At 32.0% G+C, this 18263-nt stretch overlaps 3 protein-coding genes across 4 annotated transcripts; all 3 read right to left on the bottom strand.

The window, feature by feature from the left end:
* Nucleotides 1–265: 265 nt before the first annotated feature.
* On the bottom strand, nucleotides 266–4404 carry LOC126842508 (WD repeat-containing protein on Y chromosome-like). The gene is made up of 6 exons (XM_050579520.1): nucleotides 4375–4404; nucleotides 3754–4320; nucleotides 1928–3211; nucleotides 923–1838; nucleotides 379–668; nucleotides 266–325 (listed from the first exon to the last, which is right to left on the bottom strand). The coding sequence occupies exons 1-6, from the start codon at nucleotides 4402–4404 to the stop codon at nucleotides 266–268; spliced, it is 3147 nt and encodes a 1048-aa protein (XP_050435477.1).
* Nucleotides 4405–7791: 3387 nt separating this feature from the next.
* Nucleotides 7792–13788, bottom strand: LOC126842507 (ATP-dependent RNA helicase vasa-like). The gene is made up of 9 exons (XM_050579519.1): nucleotides 13511–13788; nucleotides 10751–11568; nucleotides 10467–10688; nucleotides 10229–10405; nucleotides 9838–10036; nucleotides 9305–9505; nucleotides 8788–8960; nucleotides 8617–8697; nucleotides 7792–8461 (listed from the first exon to the last, which is right to left on the bottom strand). The coding sequence occupies exons 2-9, from the start codon at nucleotides 11558–11560 to the stop codon at nucleotides 8408–8410; spliced, it is 1917 nt and encodes a 638-aa protein (XP_050435476.1). The 5' UTR covers nucleotides 11561–11568; nucleotides 13511–13788; the 3' UTR covers nucleotides 7792–8407.
* Nucleotides 13789–15769: 1981 nt separating this feature from the next.
* LOC126842506 (U11/U12 small nuclear ribonucleoprotein 35 kDa protein-like) lies at nucleotides 15770–17229 on the bottom strand. Of its 2 annotated transcripts, none has more exons than XM_050579516.1 (5): nucleotides 17115–17229; nucleotides 16912–17042; nucleotides 16578–16838; nucleotides 16286–16499; nucleotides 15770–16122 (listed from the first exon to the last, which is right to left on the bottom strand). In XM_050579516.1, the coding sequence occupies exons 3-5, from the start codon at nucleotides 16824–16826 to the stop codon at nucleotides 15986–15988; spliced, it is 600 nt and encodes a 199-aa protein (XP_050435473.1). In that variant the 5' UTR covers nucleotides 16827–16838; nucleotides 16912–17042; nucleotides 17115–17229; the 3' UTR covers nucleotides 15770–15985. The 2 variants fall into 2 exon arrangements, with proteins under 2 accessions (XP_050435473.1, XP_050435474.1); XM_050579517.1 differs by having other exon boundaries at nucleotides 15999–16122; nucleotides 16282–16499.
* Nucleotides 17230–18263: the final 1034 nt, after the last annotated feature.

The following is an 18263-nucleotide window of genomic DNA, read 5'->3' on the forward strand; positions in this document are numbered from 1 at the left end:
GGTCGGACATGATGTTGGACAAGTAGCAAGGGAGGGAGCGTATGCTGTGCTAGGTCATAACGCAGTTAACGTGTACATTATCATATTTATGTTAAGATTTGTCTTTATGAACACTTAATTTTTGTCAATTTGTTGCTGTGTTTTGTGTAATTGTATAGAATAAACTCATAATTTAGACGTCTTAAGTAATCAGATCGTTAATCTCGTATTACAAGCATTTCTCTCATTATGCAAAAAAATTATTTAATTTTTAAAGCGGACCCTTTTAGATTTGGTTGACTCGTACAACTCCTTCGAAATATTCAACTTTGGTAATGGTGTCAGACTATGTAGAGGTAAGTTTTTGTACACCTGCATATAGACCGGGTCAAGCTGTACCGATTCCCCGACAACCATTGTTGACGGGCTATAATGATTATGCAATGGCTGTTTAGGGCATCTGTTGCCTTGCAATTTTCGCCTGACTTCTTTGTCTTCCATATCCCTCTGTTGTTTGAGCAACTTAAGCCGTTCCCATGCTCTAGTCGATCGGGAAACCGAATTAACACCGTTCATCATCACTTGTAGCGTGGTAGACGACGCCACACGTTTGATATCTGGTGGCAGCCGATATGTGTACACGGTTATGATATTGGATTTATCTAAACGAGGCCAAGGAGCAGCTGTACCTGTTGGTTGATAAATCATTTTAAAACAATACTGGACGTTAGACAAACTATGATGCTATTTAATAGTTTTAGCCTTACGTTAACGATTTATGGATATCAATTACAAAGTTAGTTGATTTTGTTTATAACATTTTCCATTGGCCAGTTAATTATAAACTGACATAAATTATATTTCATTTAATCATATTCAGTTTAAAAATACTATTAAACGTAAAACCAAAAATGGTACTCTTTTAAATAGATGGTTGTCTTACCTAACGTTCCTATGTAATGTCCGTTAATTGTCCATAACCGAACACTCATATCAGAACTGCTGGTCACCACCAATTTTATGTGCTGCACGTACTCAATATGTCTGACGGCAGCCAAGTGTCCTTGGTACGAGCTTATTAGTAAAACGTCTGGGTTCTGTACACTGCGTTCAGCGCGTCCAACGAAGAACGAATATATGAGAAACGGGAACCGGAGTCTGAGCAGAGGCATACTGATATATTGCTTTTCAATCACACCGAAATTGACTATGTACCACACTTTTATATAGCCTGTGGTGAAACACGTGAAGAGGTACTTGCTCTTGTCATCGGACGCCATTGACGTGACATAGTCACCGTCTTCGTGAATCGCTTTAAACTGAGCCACGTATGCCGGTATCTTGTACGTGGACCATATCTGCACGACCCCGTTACGAGTAGCTATAAGCAACGTTCCTATTCGCTTACCATCCTCTCGGCCTCGAAGGAAATGAGAGCATGCTGCTGCAAAGTACTCTCTAGGTGTGTACTTGACCCCGAGCCTCTGCATGCGTGCCTCCCTGGTCTCTGTCATTCCACTTAACTGGGTCGTTCTCGTCAACCTACTGTCGTCAGCTCGGTACTGCATACTCGACAAACCCCCAGAACTCATCACGCTCTTGCTGGCCATGCTATTCTTCTGACTTGCCGCTTTCGAGTCTGGTTTCATTTTAACCGGGTAAGTTTTGATTTGCTGACCGGTTTCCAACCTCCAAAAACCTATTTTACCACCGTATGACGTCGTAACTAACGTTGACGGTAGCTTCACACACATAGTTAGTATAGCTTCTTCGTGTTTAACTAACCATAATTTCCCCTTAGACACGAGCAGTGGGTCGTTGAACTCCGTGATCCTGCGGTCCCAACTCGACACTAATACCTAAACATACACGTGCACATACCAAATAGTCGTCATAAAAAACCTATTAATAAATATCTATTACGGCTAGTTTTAGTATCGATATATACCTTGTTAGGCAACCAGATAATCTCAGATATTTGACCCCTGGACGCTATACTTAATTTGTTCAGGCAGGTACCGTTAGTGGGGTCCCACATACGAATGGTACCGTTTTCAGCGCCGGTGACCAAAAGACCGCCAGACGGATCGAAATTGGCTGCGGTTATCTCTGCCGGAACAGTTTCGCCGAATATTTGCTTGGTGTGCGCATTAGGAGTCTTGTGAAGTAGTGCGCCAGACCACAGGTTCCAGACAGATATCACCGAATCTGCGGACACCGATACCAAAATCCTATACAGTTTATTGTATAATGTCTTGACGACGGCCGCATTGTGGGAATATCCATCGGTGAACATCTGGTTGATGTTTTCACCGCACGGCAGAACCACTATTGACCGGCTGCCCATGATTAGCGTATTGTTGGATTGATTGAACAGGATGGACACGTCCTTGAAGTCGGGCCTGAGCGCTATAAGACCGGTGTAAGTCATCAAGCACGTGCCTTGATGCACGCTCCACACGTTGATAGTGCGATCGGCACATATCGAGTACAATCGCTTGTTATTGTTATTATAAAACACATGCATGATGGGCGCGTTGTGTCCAGTAAAGTTGATGCTTCTCTGTTTGGTCGTAGCACTTGTCCCTTGGAAGCTCTCAATGCTCCACACCCTGACTACGCAGTCCCGGCTACCAGTGACTAAATGGGTGTTGGCGATTGTGCAAACGCACGAATACCCCAGAGGCGACGCGAACCAACGCATCCATCCATTTTCGACGGCTTGGAAATACACCATCGACCGTGTGGCTGACTCTGACACGGATACGATAGATGTGCCGTTATCGCAAAATTCCACTTGCAACACGTCGAAAGTATGCAAGTCGGGAAACTCCAATACGTGAAAAGGTAACGTCGCAGCAACTCTAGCAGTGGCCGCTTTGTACTTAGCCCGCAAAATAGTGTAGTCGTGTATAACATAACCATCGCCCGATATCATCCGAAATGGACCACGACTTCTGGTCATCATCGAAAGAATACGCACTCCGCCGCTATAATCACCGAACATTAGTCTAGAACTGAACTCCCGTGGGTCGGCGTCTCTCTTGTAGTAGTACGAAAAGCAAGTGACTATGTGGGGCAAGTTTTCAATGACCACACGTAATCGAAATTGATCGGCCAAGGTATCGTAGAAGCGTAGTTCGTTTTCCGCAGTACTCACTCCGACGATATTCAGGTCAGGCAGAACGACAAGAGCGGTGAGTTTGGTGCTGAACATATCCTGATGACAAAATTTAACATAATTTCATAGTAAACCTTAGAACGCGCTACACGCCTAAGAAGACTCTCTTTTTCTTGGCTACGAAGTTTACTGTACGCAATTATCACCAAGGCATCTACACATTATATAACATCACGTCACTTTTTAAGTCGACCACATAACATGCTCTTAAAATTATTATACAATAGTGTTTCCGAATCGGCGCGACCAGAAACAATTAATACTGAACGCCATGCGAGACGTAAAACATAATAAGGCGAGTGAATATCAAAGCAAGCATAAGTCACTACCTGGAGTTATCGGTTATGTGCCCTCCTCATTGATGAATACCTTCTTGATATTTAATAATCAAAATTGCTATGGAGAGCTGAAAGCGTTCATTTTGACACACAGTTTAACAAGTAGGGGATTCCATAGGAAATGTTTTGGCGACCAGTCATAAAAAACCCTATCACTCTACTTTTGACTTATATTGGACGCTAGATTTTGAATTTCAACCCGTCTCTAAATGTTCAACGCGCCGATCCGGTCGGGATACAGTGTACGTACATTACATTTCGGGATGGGGCCCATTCAATTTTCTTCCATTTCATGTCTAACGTCCAAAAGCTGACCATACCGTCTAAGCTGGCCGTCACGTATTCACCGTCGACAAACGTGGACACGGTATCTTTACCGAGAAGCGGTTTAAAGGCGACGCCTACAATAGGTCGCCTGTGTTTGTTGACGATTTTCACGGGCTTGTCCAATATCAACACGACAGGCTGGTTGGACGGTTGGAACTCAATTATGTCGAACTGCCTACGGTAAGCCTCGAACTCGACCGCCACGTATGCGACAAACTGCAAAAAACTGGCGAACCCCTCTTTCTTCAGATCCATTTTGGCAAACATGGCCCTGAAGTTTTCATCGGATATCTTAAGATCGTACGGCTCCAACACGGCCCTCAGCTGTTTTTCGGTAACGCTACCGGTGCTGGACTCGTCGTAGAACCGCTGCCGGATTTCAAATACCAGTTCTTTACTGATATTCTTCACTATGTTCCCCAGAAATATCTTCTTAATTGTCGGTTCGAATAGTTCTTCATTCGGCTCATCGTTGCCCGCACTTGTGTTCTCCGTCTAAAAACCAAATATCTGTTGCTTAATCGTCGCGATTTCAATTAATTTTTTAACAGGGATGGTAATTTTACCGTTACGTACCATTTTCAAACGTTGAAACACCGAAATCAAACTTGCAAATTATTTATCTAAGTGTTATGCTACACCAAACAACTTGTTTAATTATTAAACAATTTAACCCGTTACTTGGTTGATTATTTTAATCCAGATTGTTTTGTTAATATCACAAAAAATAGATAGAACAAAAAAAATACTTACATATTTATTTTACTTACAGATTTGAATCAAAGGTTTTTTTAGAGTGATTATACCTACTAATAGTTCTTCCAGACTAGATCTACACAACTCCACAATAATCCATTCCACTTCTCTGGCTTTTTTTAAACTGATTAAACTGAAAAATATACGTTAAATATAAAAATTGTAGCTTAATTTTAGCATAAACATTGCTTATTTATTTTAATTAAAATCAGCTAAAAAATTGAAATATTAAAATGTACAAGAAAGAATCCTGATGTAGTACTCTACACCAGACGTTGAAATATTGAATAATTCCTTGTCACGCTATTCTGAGTGGCAGTCAAATTGAGAGCATTTAGTTTTAATAGAAATAGTAGGTTACAAATTAATTAATAACGTAAAAAAGCAAAGTGAGCAATTTTTTTATATTTATGTGTAAAAAGATTTTCAAAATGGCAAAATCGTACAACAAGTAAGAAATACTGGACACGTTATATTTATAAGGACGCGAAATGTGTTGATTTCATATATTATTATCTCACAATTAGAAAAATACGGTAATGTAACTATCTGTTGGTGCGTAGAACGGTCGATTTTGTTATATTTTTTTGGCTAATTAATAGTTAGAGCAAAAGTTAATTAAATAAGTGTTCGTTGCTGGTTATAAATTGGATTTAGATTATTGCTTCCTTTTTGTTAAGCGTTTTGCAAAGTACTAGTAGAACATATTATTATCAATTATTGTGGTTTTGTCGTTAATCATATTACAGGTGTCTGTGTAGCGGCTGTCCGGCGCGCATCACATTTGATATAATGAAATGTTATTTATTATATTGTTATTTATCATAAATAAATAATTTAATTTAATTTAACACCAGAAGAAGTACCTATTATCCCAGACAACCTACAAATAGCACTTTTTTTTTTTTACTTTGTTGTTAAAATATCATAAATATAATATATTTTATTGTCAAATGCACGACATTTTAAAGTAAATTTTATTTTAATTCTCACTGGGTAATAAGTAATTTAATTAAGAGTGATAAAAATTCAGTATTTACCTAAAGCGATTTTTATTGATCAGTAGTCAGTGTATTATTTTTTCGACACAAATTATCAATCCTAAAGATAAAAAACAACTGAATAATATTAATAAGTAACATAACATAAATGTTCGACAATTACAAACATTCATTAAACTACATAATATACGACACCCAATAAACCTCTTGTAAATTTCAAAACAGCTCCTTCATACATACTCGCCAAATAGATATCTATATGCATCTAGATATCACATGCATTAAAACCAATTTAATCATAAAAATAAAATCTCCATCAAGAACATATACAACTTCATAGATAACAAATTATAACATACCAATAGTTGTAAAATTATATCACTAGGTATCAAAAACCTATGTACTAATACCCAAATAAGATGCTTTAAACAGTCAACGTTAATTTACCACAAAAAATCACTTTACCTTAAAGTTAAGATAGAATCATTTTCTCCTTATAACAGTAAAAAATTAGACCGTAAGTGTATTACTTAATTTAAATCATTTTATTAAGTCCTTTAAAAAACAGATATTCGGCAGGTCTTGTTGAGAGGCGACACCATTACAGTCACCACAGAGCGTACGATTTCGGACATACCGAAATAATCAATTAACCAGTGTTAACTAACAAATTATTCTTTTATTTATTATTAATTGTCTTAATTACCTTGTAACTACTAATTTTTACATTAAATAATATTATGTAAATCTAAAAAACTATCGTTTTGCATATTTTTTTAATTCTATCTTCATAATACCATATTAATAAGATTAGTTTACGATAATTCACCAACTCTCAATTTTCGTTTTAATGTAGGTATAGGTATAAAGTCGACATTACTACAATATGGCATGTCGTTATTATTTTACAGTAAGGAAGATCACAGGGAACTTATCGAAAAAACAATAAGTAATGTAAAACAGTAACGATGACCGTTTATACAAATTTTATTATGATAAAACTAAAAAAAAAAAAAATACATAATATTAACTTACACAATATATTTTTTAACAATATTGATTACAACAATAATATTCATCTGAGTTACACAAAAATATAAAATACAACCAAAATCCCATAACAATTTAAAGTTAATATGAAAAACAAAAAAATAGATTTTTTTTATAAACTCAAGTTAAAAAATCAGTTAAACATTTACAAAAAACAAATATTAAAATAGTTTTCATTAGTGTAATTAAATTAAAAATCATATATACTCTGTTCTTATTCCGAACAGAGTATAGTATAAACTATAAAAATGGATTGAACACATATTCATGTGTAATGCTTACAACAATACAGCATGTAAAAAAAAAATGAAAATGGTACATTGGTAAAAAATATACTACATAATAGTAGTAGAAATTAAGCTTAACTGTATCGGTAAAGCTACTGAGGCTAAAAACTGTACTAACGCTACAAAGATTTGATTTTAGTACACTATCATTAATAAAATTAATTTTTTTTTTTTAATTGTGTTACAGTTTTGGTCACTAATTTAAAAAATATGTTACAGTTGTAATTTTAAAACAATAATTAAAAAAAAAATAATTTATATTGTTATTCTAAGAATGACCAAAATTGAAAAGAGGAGGCTGCTAAAATAAAGATTGAGTAAGCTTAACAGTCTAATATCTAACCTAAGGAATACAAATTCTACAAATTTCGGTGGAATGTTCGTACAATAATAATATATTACTTTAAAAAAATTTACTTTCAATACAATATAATGAGGTAAAAAAATATTTAAAAACATTTTTTAGTTCATGCAATCGAATCATCAATGGTTAATTCAATAGAAATTTCGTGGTTCATAAAACAACATTAAGTGGCTCACGTTAAACATATTGAATTTTAATAAAAGATAAAATTTATAAGTATATTTTTTTTTGTAATCTAGCATTTTGTGTTTTAATTAATGTGCCATTATAACCTTTACAAACATAAAAATGTATAACATTGTGTCTTAGCTTCTAATAAAGATAATTCGGAAAAAATTTTCTGTATAAATATCAATTTTAGAAATAAGGGTAATATTGAATTCAGATTTAATAACCACTTCTTATGCTAATACAGGAAAAATAATTATATTTTTTTTTATTAACAAAAAAATCTATTAAGAAAATCCTGTTATAGAATAACTATAATTATAGTATTAAGTTTTTTTAACTAAAAAATAAATTTAGTGTTTTTATAATGTTTCCTAACTCAGTTTGGATTTTTTTAAAACATTATTAGACATATAATTTAAAAACAATTTTGGCGCAATTAGTACTTAAATATAACAAAATAGAAATTGTAAAAAAATAATAACTCATAAGGGTTTATTATTTTTTATCTTCACCTCCCACGCTAAATTTATAAATTAACTACTGAACCGATGCCAGTTGATAGGCTGATTTTATTTTAAAATAATAATTCAATAACGAACTATAATGATGACAATAATACACAAAAAAAATATATACATACAAACAGGGTTGTTCTTTAGTTACGCTAACTGACTGATTAACAAATGTAAAGGTTTGTTAATAGATAAATGTATGAAATAAATGTACTAAGTTCAAAAATAGAATTATTTCAGTTATCGGGTAATATAAAAATATCAGCGTGTATAAATTAGTTTTTATTTTAAATAATTTTAATTTTTTATAAAATTGAATATGTTTCATTTGAATAAATATTGCATTTTTTCTTTCAATGGGGCTTATTAAAAACGCAAGAGTACGTAACTAAATGGATGAAAATAATGTGTAATCAAAATGTACGTTAAGATATTTTTGCTTTACCACTGTTCTTCTTCATCCGCTTGCACGTATTCAGAAGTGCCGCCGACATCCTGAAACAACACATTTATTATTATAGCCATATATATATATTAACAAAATAAAAAACTTTCAAGTTCCATTTGCGTAGGTAGCAAGTATGAAATATATGAAAAAAATACATTAATTAAATTTAAAAAAAAAAATCTTTGATGGAATACTTAATTACCGTTCTTATATCGTCAAACTGATCAGGTTCGGCAGCATAGCCACCAAAGTCAGATAACCAATCTGGTATTTCCTGCCCAGCCTAGAAAACAAAAATCAAATAAAAAATGGCTGTGCACTACACTTATTTGCTTCTAGCGATAAGTTGAAAAAAGTCGTTTCACAAACTTACCTGTTCCAAAATTCTTCTCAATTCTGGAGCCAATGGTCGATCTTGATCCGGGTCAAAAAAGGAAATGGCCTTGCCAGCGTTTCCCAACCTCCCAGTACGACCAATACGATGCACATACTCGTCAACATTTTTAGGTAAATCGTAATTAATTACAGTCGTCACACCCTTTATGTCTAAAATTAAAAAAAAAAAAGCATCATCAGATTCCCATCGAAAGTAAATTAGAAACCTATGTTCAAACTGTATGTGTGGACATACAGTTTGAACAGTTTTAAAACAAAAGTCTTTTATAAAAGATAACACAATACATATTAGCTGAGATAAACCAACAAAAAAAAACTGCTAATCAAGCACCCTTAATGCTGTACTAATAAATATACAACATAGATTTAGCTTTAAGTTTAAGAAAAATTAAAAACATAATAGAACTTCATGTGGCATTCTCTTAAATAATTATATTACAATAAAAATATATTTAGTCTTAAAGTTTCGCAAAAAAAAGTATAAGTATACATACCAAGTCCTCGAGCGGCAACAGATGTTGCGACCAAGATCTTCATTTTTTTAGTTTTGAAATCCCTCAGAGCTAGTTCTCGTTCGGGCTGTTCACGATCACCGTGAATACTAGTAGTAGGATAATTTTGATCACTCAGATATGCAGCGATGAAATCTGCATTTCTTTTCTGTTCCACAAAAACAATTGTACCTTGGACATCGCCTAAAAAAATATATATAGTATTAGTGGTGATGGAGCATATTAGTTTGGAAGACCACAAGTTTTCAGTAATTATTATAGCTTTGATGGTACTATAATAATATTAATTATTATAAATTATTTTATTAACAATAGACAAATTTTGTGAATCTTGTTATTTGATTTTTCGGGTTTCCTCAATAACTATTTTAAAAAAATCGACCTTTAGTTTTAAATTTTGTTATTAAAAAAGTAATAAAGTATCTATGTATATTTATACATTTTTTGAGTTCAGATTAACCTACAGACAATTTTGACTGGGCAAAATATTATATTTTAACTCAAATTTTACTCACCTATTTCTTCAAGAACTTTCAACAATTCACCTTTTTTGCTAAACTTCTGCACTTGAATTAATTGTTGCGTTACATCTTTACAAGCTCCTCCAATCTCACCAACCGCAACAAACACGTAATCCTGTTTTAGATACGTGCATGCCATTTGCTGTATCTCACTAGGTAGCGTAGCCGAAAACATAAGCGTTTGTCTTTCCGCCTGAAAACATTTAATTAGTTATAGAAAGTATGTAAATATATCTGATAATAATGTAATAATCCTGATATTAATTTCCTCCATTACTTTTTCATGTAAAAGTAATGAACTAACCATACGAGATTTTAATACAAATTGAAATATAAATGTCAGTATTTTATTAGTATATTTATGTTAACACCACAATATAATTACCGAAGAAACCATTGTAGAATGATGCAATACACTTTCGATAGCTGATTTAAATCCTAAATCTAACATTCGATCAGCTTCATCTAGTACAAAAAATCGCACTGACGAAAAAGTTATGACACCACGATTGACAAAATCGTTCAGACGTCCTGGTGTGGCCACGAGAATATGAGCACCTCTCTGTTAAAAAAAAAATTCAATCAATTAATGGTATTTTGCTGAGTTCATACCATTTGCTTACCTTTATTCTGTCTATTTGATACATAGTTTTTGTTCCTCCATAGGCGAGTTCACTTTTAATCATAGTTCCTCTGCTCAATTTTCTGACCACCTCACAAATCTGTATAGTAAGCTCTCTGGTAGGCGACATTATAACAGCTTGTGGTTCACAATGATCGTAGTCGGCAATCAACTCTGTTGGATTACTCATCAAGTCATTTAAAATTGGTAAAACAAAAGCTGCCTATAAGCAAAAAAAAAGATACATAAAACTAGAAAACTATAATAAGAAAAATGTATTATTACCGTTTTGCCAGAACCAGTTTGAGCACTTGCCATCATGTCTCTTCCGTGAAGAATGATAGGTAAGGAATATTTTTGAACTGGCGTTGGTACAGAATAATTTAATTTTTCTAAGTTTTCCAACAATATTTCTCGCAAGCCAGCATTTTTAAATGAATTTATATTTGTGGGTACATCTATTCCACTCACTTTTACTTCAATTGATTCATATTGATCGAAATTATTACCAGCGACCATAACCACGGCAGAATCATCGCTGTCGTCTATTTCTGGAGGAATATATGTCGGCTTCGGTAATGCAGGCTTTTCTGACTCTTCGCTGTTATTTCCATATCCACTACTTGAATAATGATCATTGTTCTGTTCAAATTTTCTACCTGTACCTCGACCACGACCTCTGCCACGTCCACCACGGCCTCTTCCTCTAAACCCTGTACCTTCGTTTTCATCTCCATAGCTCTGAGTGTTGTAACCATTGGATGAGTCAGTATTGTATCCTCTGTTACTGCCAGCATTTCTACCTTGGTAACCTCCATAGTTTTGTTGGTAATTTTGCTCTACACCATAACCATTATCTGTGGTGCCTTGATCATAGTTGGTAGAGGTTAATGTATTTCCCCAAGAATCATGCGTAGGTTGCTCTACATTACAATAATTGTCATTACTTCCATACCCATTTTCTTCATATGAAACACCATTGTCGTAATTTTGGTTGTCACATGGATCTTCTCCGGTCTCTTTATATCCATTCTCAGAATCTGCTTGGGGTACAGAATTTACCCCTGGTATGTTGTCCCAATTCTCTTCTTCCATATTTATGACTGCAACATATGAAATGGTTATTTATTTATTCAATAATAATACTTGGCTAATTAATTAACAAAACAATAATAATTTAATTATACAATAACTTAATCCGATATACAAATAATAAAGAAAACTACATCTTAAGAGGCACCAGCCAAAATAGTGAATGTGATAATAGCAAAAATGTATTTCAATATAAATAAATACTGTCATGTATGCACATATACAAATACTATTGTGTTTTAATCCTTCCGGTTTGTCTTCAAATCCTATTACCCTCAAAATAATTAAGTATTTTCATTTTTTTTTCTTTCATATATTTAATAATTTAACAATTATCTGCTAGAAAAAATTACTGGTTAATTGTTACAGTTTTAAGCAATTACTTTTGAGGATTAACAATAGTTTATTTTAAAATCTAAACAATTCAATTAAAAATGTTATTTAATATGATAAACATTGCTGGAAATCACTTTACTCCTTAAAGTCTCTTACTTATAATATACTGTAGAAAATTAGGAACACAATTTGTAATTCATAACTGTTTCAAACAATCAAAAGAGTAATTATTGAAAATATATTCCTACAACTTATTATTATTACCTACAAATATGTAAATCTTTATTTTTTTTATTATTTTACTTTTAATAAATTAACAGGTTCTGTAATGGTAAATGTATAATATAATATACTAAACATTTTTATTTATATGTTTTTATATAAATAAATATACTTGTGTATGTGAATGTGTGTGTGGGAATTCCTAATTACATGTATTTTAAAAAAGAAATCTGGAAAGTAGTTTATGGTTATAATGAGAAAATTCAGTGATTTGAACACACGAAGATAGATAATATAAAAAATATTTTGTAATATACATTATGTGAATATTTTACTTATTACCAATTTTATGATACATTTAACTTATATATTGACTTATCTATTATTTTTAAAAGGCCATATACAGCTATTAAGCAATTTAACTATATTTAAAAACTACCTATTTAAGCATTATAAGTCTGTACCTAGGGACTAAAAGGACCAATGTCAATTTCTGGCATAAACTGTTAATCCACTAGACATGAAAATTAAAACATACTTTATAAACTGTAAAAAAATGACACTTTTAAAGCAAAAATTAAAAAACTTATGAAGAAATTTGTAAAATAATTAACACAGAGCCTCATGGAAAATAAAACTTAAAACCTCATTTGCCAAGTTACAAAATTTGAGATAGGTTCTTTTATACCCAAGGTACTGAAGTAGTCTCTTAATCAAGAAATACCGAGTTGCTATTCAAACATTAAATTCAAATAAAGTGTTAAACTCCCATTTACAATTTGTTTAACTCCCAGAATCAATAAAAAAGAAACAAATCAGAAAAGCAAAAAAACTCAATAAACAATATACTATCTTATTTTGTAAAATATCAAATATGTTTCCTTGAAAAGAAGTTATAATGAACTCTCTATAGAACTCCCAAACACAAAAATAAAATAATTTAGGTACTCAAGAGAGTAGAGCGCTATTTACTACTTAGGTATATTATGTGCCAAAGATACAAATAAATAAATATTTCTTTATAAAACAAGTAGTTTCCACCAAATCACATTTGCCGTGTAAATTGCCAACTAATAAAGTATAGCCATTATGGCAAAGCACGATAAGCCCATTGTAGTTTCCTTTCTAAACGCTACAGTTACGAAAATTTGTTTTTTCGGCGAAAATCGTTTTCTAAACAAAGTGTTTTGGATGTGTGCAATACCTATTGTTTGTTTATATAGGTACCTAACGAGTAAAAATTAAATTTAAAAAATAATGCTATTCAACAGTTGGGTGTATAAAACAGATTTAACAGAGCAGAACGCCTAATGGATGCTTCGAAGCGTAGACTATTGAGGAATGAGGCAACAAGGAAATGAAATTTTAATAGTATCACGGTTAATGTGCACTTACCGGCCGGTCGATGATATTGATTGAGAAACGGTTAACAATTCTTGGTTGCAAAATTCGGTTTCGACTGCGCACAACAATAATAATATTACTCGGATGTAACTCCGGTTGAAAACGTGAAGTGAGATTGATATTAATCAGCGTTTATTTGTGCTCCACACGGAATACACTACTGTTTTATAATAATTTTTTTGGTTAGGTATTTTAAATTATCAAAGAACGCGCTATAGTAAATTATATTTTATCATACAAACACACGGTTATTATATCAGCCGCAGACGCCAGACGCACTATAGCGACGAATGTTTTAGGTTTGCCCAATGGTGCTGTGCTTCTATCATGTATACATACATTTCGTGCGATACGCATAAAAACCTGATAATGTTATATGATACTACGCTAGCACACGTGTGTTTGTGGTGTGATAGTGCGATGAAAAAATACCTGAAGGTCGTTATTACAAAACAATATTATGTATATATATATATATAAATGTATATCTTTTATAAAAAAATTAATTTTGGAAACTCCCATCGGTGTTTGGAGGGGAGACCGCTGCACCGGCGGCAGCGGATTAAAATATAATAGCATGCTGCAGTGGTGGAATTTGGAAAAAAAAACTGTATGATTTATTGTGTCCATGTGTTCACCAAAAATTATTTTGGATGTTACCATCGGACATCGTCGTACATAGCTATAATACGAACGTACCACATTGGATTCGGTTCGTTGGGAGCGACTCGTGAGTCGTACCCACAGATATATACTACAGTTGTAGACTGTATTATAGTGTATATATCTGTGATTGTAACTGAGTATTGACCTCTTGGCAGATGGCCCTAATCGCGATAACGGCAGCCGCTAGCGAGGAATTTAGAGATGGGATTTTCGTTAATTTTACCATTGATTAAAATATAGTAAAATTATAATTAATCAATGATTTTACTGAGCTAGTTTACTCGTTCTTTGTCTACATAAGCTAGTACAGTAAATGATGTTAAATAAATAGTTCCAACAATTTGGAATTTACAAATAATATATAAATTACAATATTTACAAATATATTTAATTTTGTTTTTAAATTGTAAACAAAAACCTACCAGTTGACCTTGAAAACCAAACGTTGATCAGCTTGTTAAAAAATAATATATATACAATATAAATATTTTAAAATATCATATTCACGATCATAATATAATTTGATCTGTCAGATTAGACAAATCAAAAAAGTAATTATTAATTAACTTTTTAGATTACCTTATAGTTATTTTGAAAAATGGCTCGTTATATTATTAATATTTTATAGTGAAAACAAAGTCGGTAATATCTTTTTTTTGGATATCGGAAAAATTGATTTTAAATTTAGTAACTTTCTCATGCCCAGACCCCAGTCTTTAAAAGTTTAAGATATTAGTATGGTACATTTTGATGTTACAATTTATAGTAATATAAAATACACTACCGATGTAGTCATGCATTTCGAGTTTGGTGTCTAGTAAAACAATCTAACTTTTCTATTTATTTAAATAAAAACAACATAAATTAAAAGTAATATGTACATCTGTGTAAGTACTAGTTTTAATATGAGAAATTCATATTAAAAAAATAATATGAATGTAAAAGTTAAAACTACAGCTGTAATACTTGCAACGACAGGTGAAACAAATTGACAACAGATAACCTGACACCTGCTTTTAGCTGTAACTAAAAACACATGAAAATATATTCGTACATATTTATATGTAATATAAGAAAATTAAGTAGGGAATAAAAAAACCAGTTTTACAGTCCCTATTAGAAACTAAAAAACTGCCTGTTTTACTCTACTCTTCCCTAATAAAATATTTAATGTTTTTCTATACTGTCTATACAAATAAGAGTTAATAGTTATTTAACTTGATTATACTTGATTAAAGTTAATGAAATAAGTATCAACAAGTAACCTATTTAAAAAAATTTAATATATATATGGTTGACATGCTGACATTTCTCTAGATCATTTAGTAGACTTGACATTTTCACTCCATACTATAAAACGTCCATTTATCGTTAAAATTTTAAAAAAATTATTTTTTTCTAAAACTATTTTATTTAAATTTCTTCTCACTGCATTATAGGAATTCGGACATATTTTTGTTCTGACCAAGTGTTTATTCTCATATCTTGTTCTAAAAAATTATTTTTCCACAATTTTAAAATTTTTAATTTTAAAATTGTTCAGTACCTTTGATAAAAAAAGTAAATTATAAAAAAATGGTTAGAAATAATTACAAAAAGCAAATAAAAAAGGCGAGACATTTTTTCCAAGGAAGAGATTCTCAGAGATTTAAGTCTGTTTTCAAAATATTTATCACATCAGTATATTGAACGAATGGAGGAACAAACGTACGTCTAAACATTTATATTGCGTACAAAATAGATAGAGACATGAAATACCATTATTCACTCCCCTTTAGTCTTTTGGTAAATGACACCGATTTATTTAAAATTTCTCCTTTCATTGTCTTTATTAGTATCGAGTTGGTTTTTCATTAGATTTATTGGACGTTTAAACAGCCTTGATCGTCCTCCAAACCTTAGTTGACCAGATTGCTTTTTGCCTCCAAAACCACCACCTGCAAAATATTTATTATCTTAAGCACTCTCCACGCCTAAGTAACCTTTTTGGAAATATTGCGTCTGTTGGCATTTAGATTATTTTTCTCTTAACGGAAACAAACAAAAATGTTGGCTTGTGTGGACAGTACTTTAAACAAATATTTATAACTAAATACCTACCAAGCCGCCGTGGTTTCCATCCGGGCAATAAACGACCACATTCAAAGTCTACTAGTATTTCACTATTATTTAGTACTAATGAGTTACATTTTTTATAAGCATTAAGAGCCATTTCAGGTGTTTTATACTCAATGAAAGCATAACGCTTACTCATTCCTGTGACAATGTCTTTTACCAAACGTAATGCTACCATTCGACCATATCGACAAAATTCCTAAAATACATGTACATTATTTTAATTATTTTGATCAATACAACTAAAACCATTTTTAGTTCAATATTTTTTAATTACATTCTCTATATCTTTTTCAGTTGTATCCAAACTTAACCGGGTGACAAATATTGTACATAAAGGATCACCCTTTACTTTGAAATTGGCTTTAAATTTAGAGTGCACAGCTCTCACTACACCTAAATCGTGTGGTTCTTTGTCAGTACTGTCTATACTCCCAGCTTTAATTGGATCGTAAACAACTGTGTGTGGGTACCAACATTTTACTTCTGGAATATTTGGTTGATTTTCTGGTAAATTGACTGCCATGGTCAGGGAAATCTAAAAAAGTAAAGATTAATGATTATACTAATAAAATATACATTAAATTAAGTAACCACATTATGATACTTACCAAGTCGGTTTAAGTAATTAAATAATTCATAAATTATAATATCAAATTTGTACGTTGTTAATATTTAATTGAAGACTAATTTGGACAACTTTAACATATTGTAATCTAGTCTGTGCTTTTAATACGATATCCTAGAAAATAAATTTTTTTAGACCATACTATTTAAATTTATAAAAATTAACATTTTATTATTAATCACGTACAATCATTGTCTTTAAACATACAAGAAAAATCAAACATTAACTGTGTGAGAATAAAATTACATTGGTATTTGGTAAGGTGTATTTATTCAATTTTTTTTTTTAAATTAAGTTACAGTTGATATCTAATTGATGTTATCAAAAAATGATAAGAATATTGTTAACCATTGGTGACCATAACCGTGTTTGTATTCAGTATTATTGTTATTAACATCCATAGACCTAAAAAGAAAGTCTGGTTTGTTCGTTTTGACAAAAAGACAAAAGTGTACTCGTTTTCACAACAAGCATAGATTAAATACATGTATTTAATCTATGCAACAAGTGTACACCAAAGCGTTCGTTTTGATATAGTGTTGTATCAGTATACACTTTTTTCACATCGACCGTAGGGCGTAGAGTAGGCATGAAAAAGTGTAAACTACACTGACTAGTGTACACTTTTTTTCAAAATGAACAAACCTTTTCTAGGCCTATGGGATATTATGTTAACATCACAGAATAGATAAAAGCAGAAGGATCACTTTCAATGTAAACAAAAAAGTGACGACCATTTTGTAAAAACCTATTTAGTATTTTGTGTTACATCTATACACAACTAAAAATAATAATGTATATATCTTATATAGATACATATAAGTTATAACATAATAGTGGTGTAACTTAAGAAGATGACCACCGTGTTTTTGTGAGATATCTAATATATTTGGACATAATCGGTAGGTAATCTTCCTCTTCGCGCGGATTGTCGGTAAATGCGACACAATCAAAGAGATGCTAAATATTGTATACTACATATTCGGCGAATAGACGAGGCGCGTGAACCCGGCTTAAGTTAATAATATAGACAAGAGAAGATTAGTGAAATGGTACAAATTTACTAATAATATAAGTATACATACTTGGCAATTATTTAAGTATCCCAGCCAAATTTTGTTATACTAGTTTTAGCCGTTATTTAATTAAAATGTAAGATTATATTGTATTAAGTCCAACCAGTCTTATTTGCTTTAAGGTTGCCTTATGCCTCATCAGTTACACGACGCAATACCTTGTGAAACAGTCCCATATGATATACTAACAACCTCTAACTAAACTTAGAATAGCTGAAGTCTGGGCTCTATCAAGTGTGTGGTATGGGTGACTACCTAG

The sequence above is a fragment of the Adelges cooleyi genome, unplaced genomic scaffold (assembly GCF_023614345.1).
Source record: "Adelges cooleyi isolate 19-005CV unplaced genomic scaffold, UGA_ACOO_1.1 ACOO_flye_CR_arks_rails_tigmint_CR_PRNA_531, whole genome shotgun sequence".
Taxonomy (NCBI): Eukaryota; Metazoa; Arthropoda; class Insecta; order Hemiptera; family Adelgidae; genus Adelges; species Adelges cooleyi.

Bases quoted from the DNA above. Each gene is read 5' to 3' on its own strand.
- LOC126842508 (XM_050579520.1), bottom strand. From the start codon at position 4,404: ATGGTACGTAACGGTAAAATTACCATCCCT. The intron at 3,212-3,753 runs GTAATGTACGTA...AATTATGTTAAA, and splicing joins AATGGGCCCCATCCCGAAAT to TTTTGTCATCAGGATATGTT. The intron at 1,839-1,927 runs GTATATATCGAT...GTGTATGTTTAG, and splicing joins TTATCTGGTTGCCTAACAAG to GTATTAGTGTCGAGTTGGGA.
- LOC126842506 (XM_050579516.1), bottom strand. From the start codon at position 16,826: ATGGCAGTCAATTTACCAGAAAATCAACCAAATATTCCAGAAGTAAAA. The intron at 16,500-16,577 runs GTAATTAAAAAA...CATGTATTTTAG, and splicing joins CTGAAAAAGATATAGAGAAT to GAATTTTGTCGATATGGTCG. The intron at 16,123-16,285 runs GTAGGTATTTAG...AATATTTTGCAG, and splicing joins ATGGAAACCACGGCGGCTTG to GTGGTGGTTTTGGAGGCAAA.
- LOC126842507 (XM_050579519.1), bottom strand. From the start codon at position 11,560: ATGGAAGAAGAGAATTGGGACAACATACCAGGGGTAAATTCTGTACCC. The intron at 10,037-10,228 runs GTAATTATATTG...AAATGTTTTCAG, and splicing joins ATTCTACAATGGTTTCTTCG to GCGGAAAGACAAACGCTTAT. The intron at 8,961-9,304 runs GTATGTATACTT...TTTTAATTTTAG, and splicing joins TGTTGCCGCTCGAGGACTTG to ACATAAAGGGTGTGACGACT.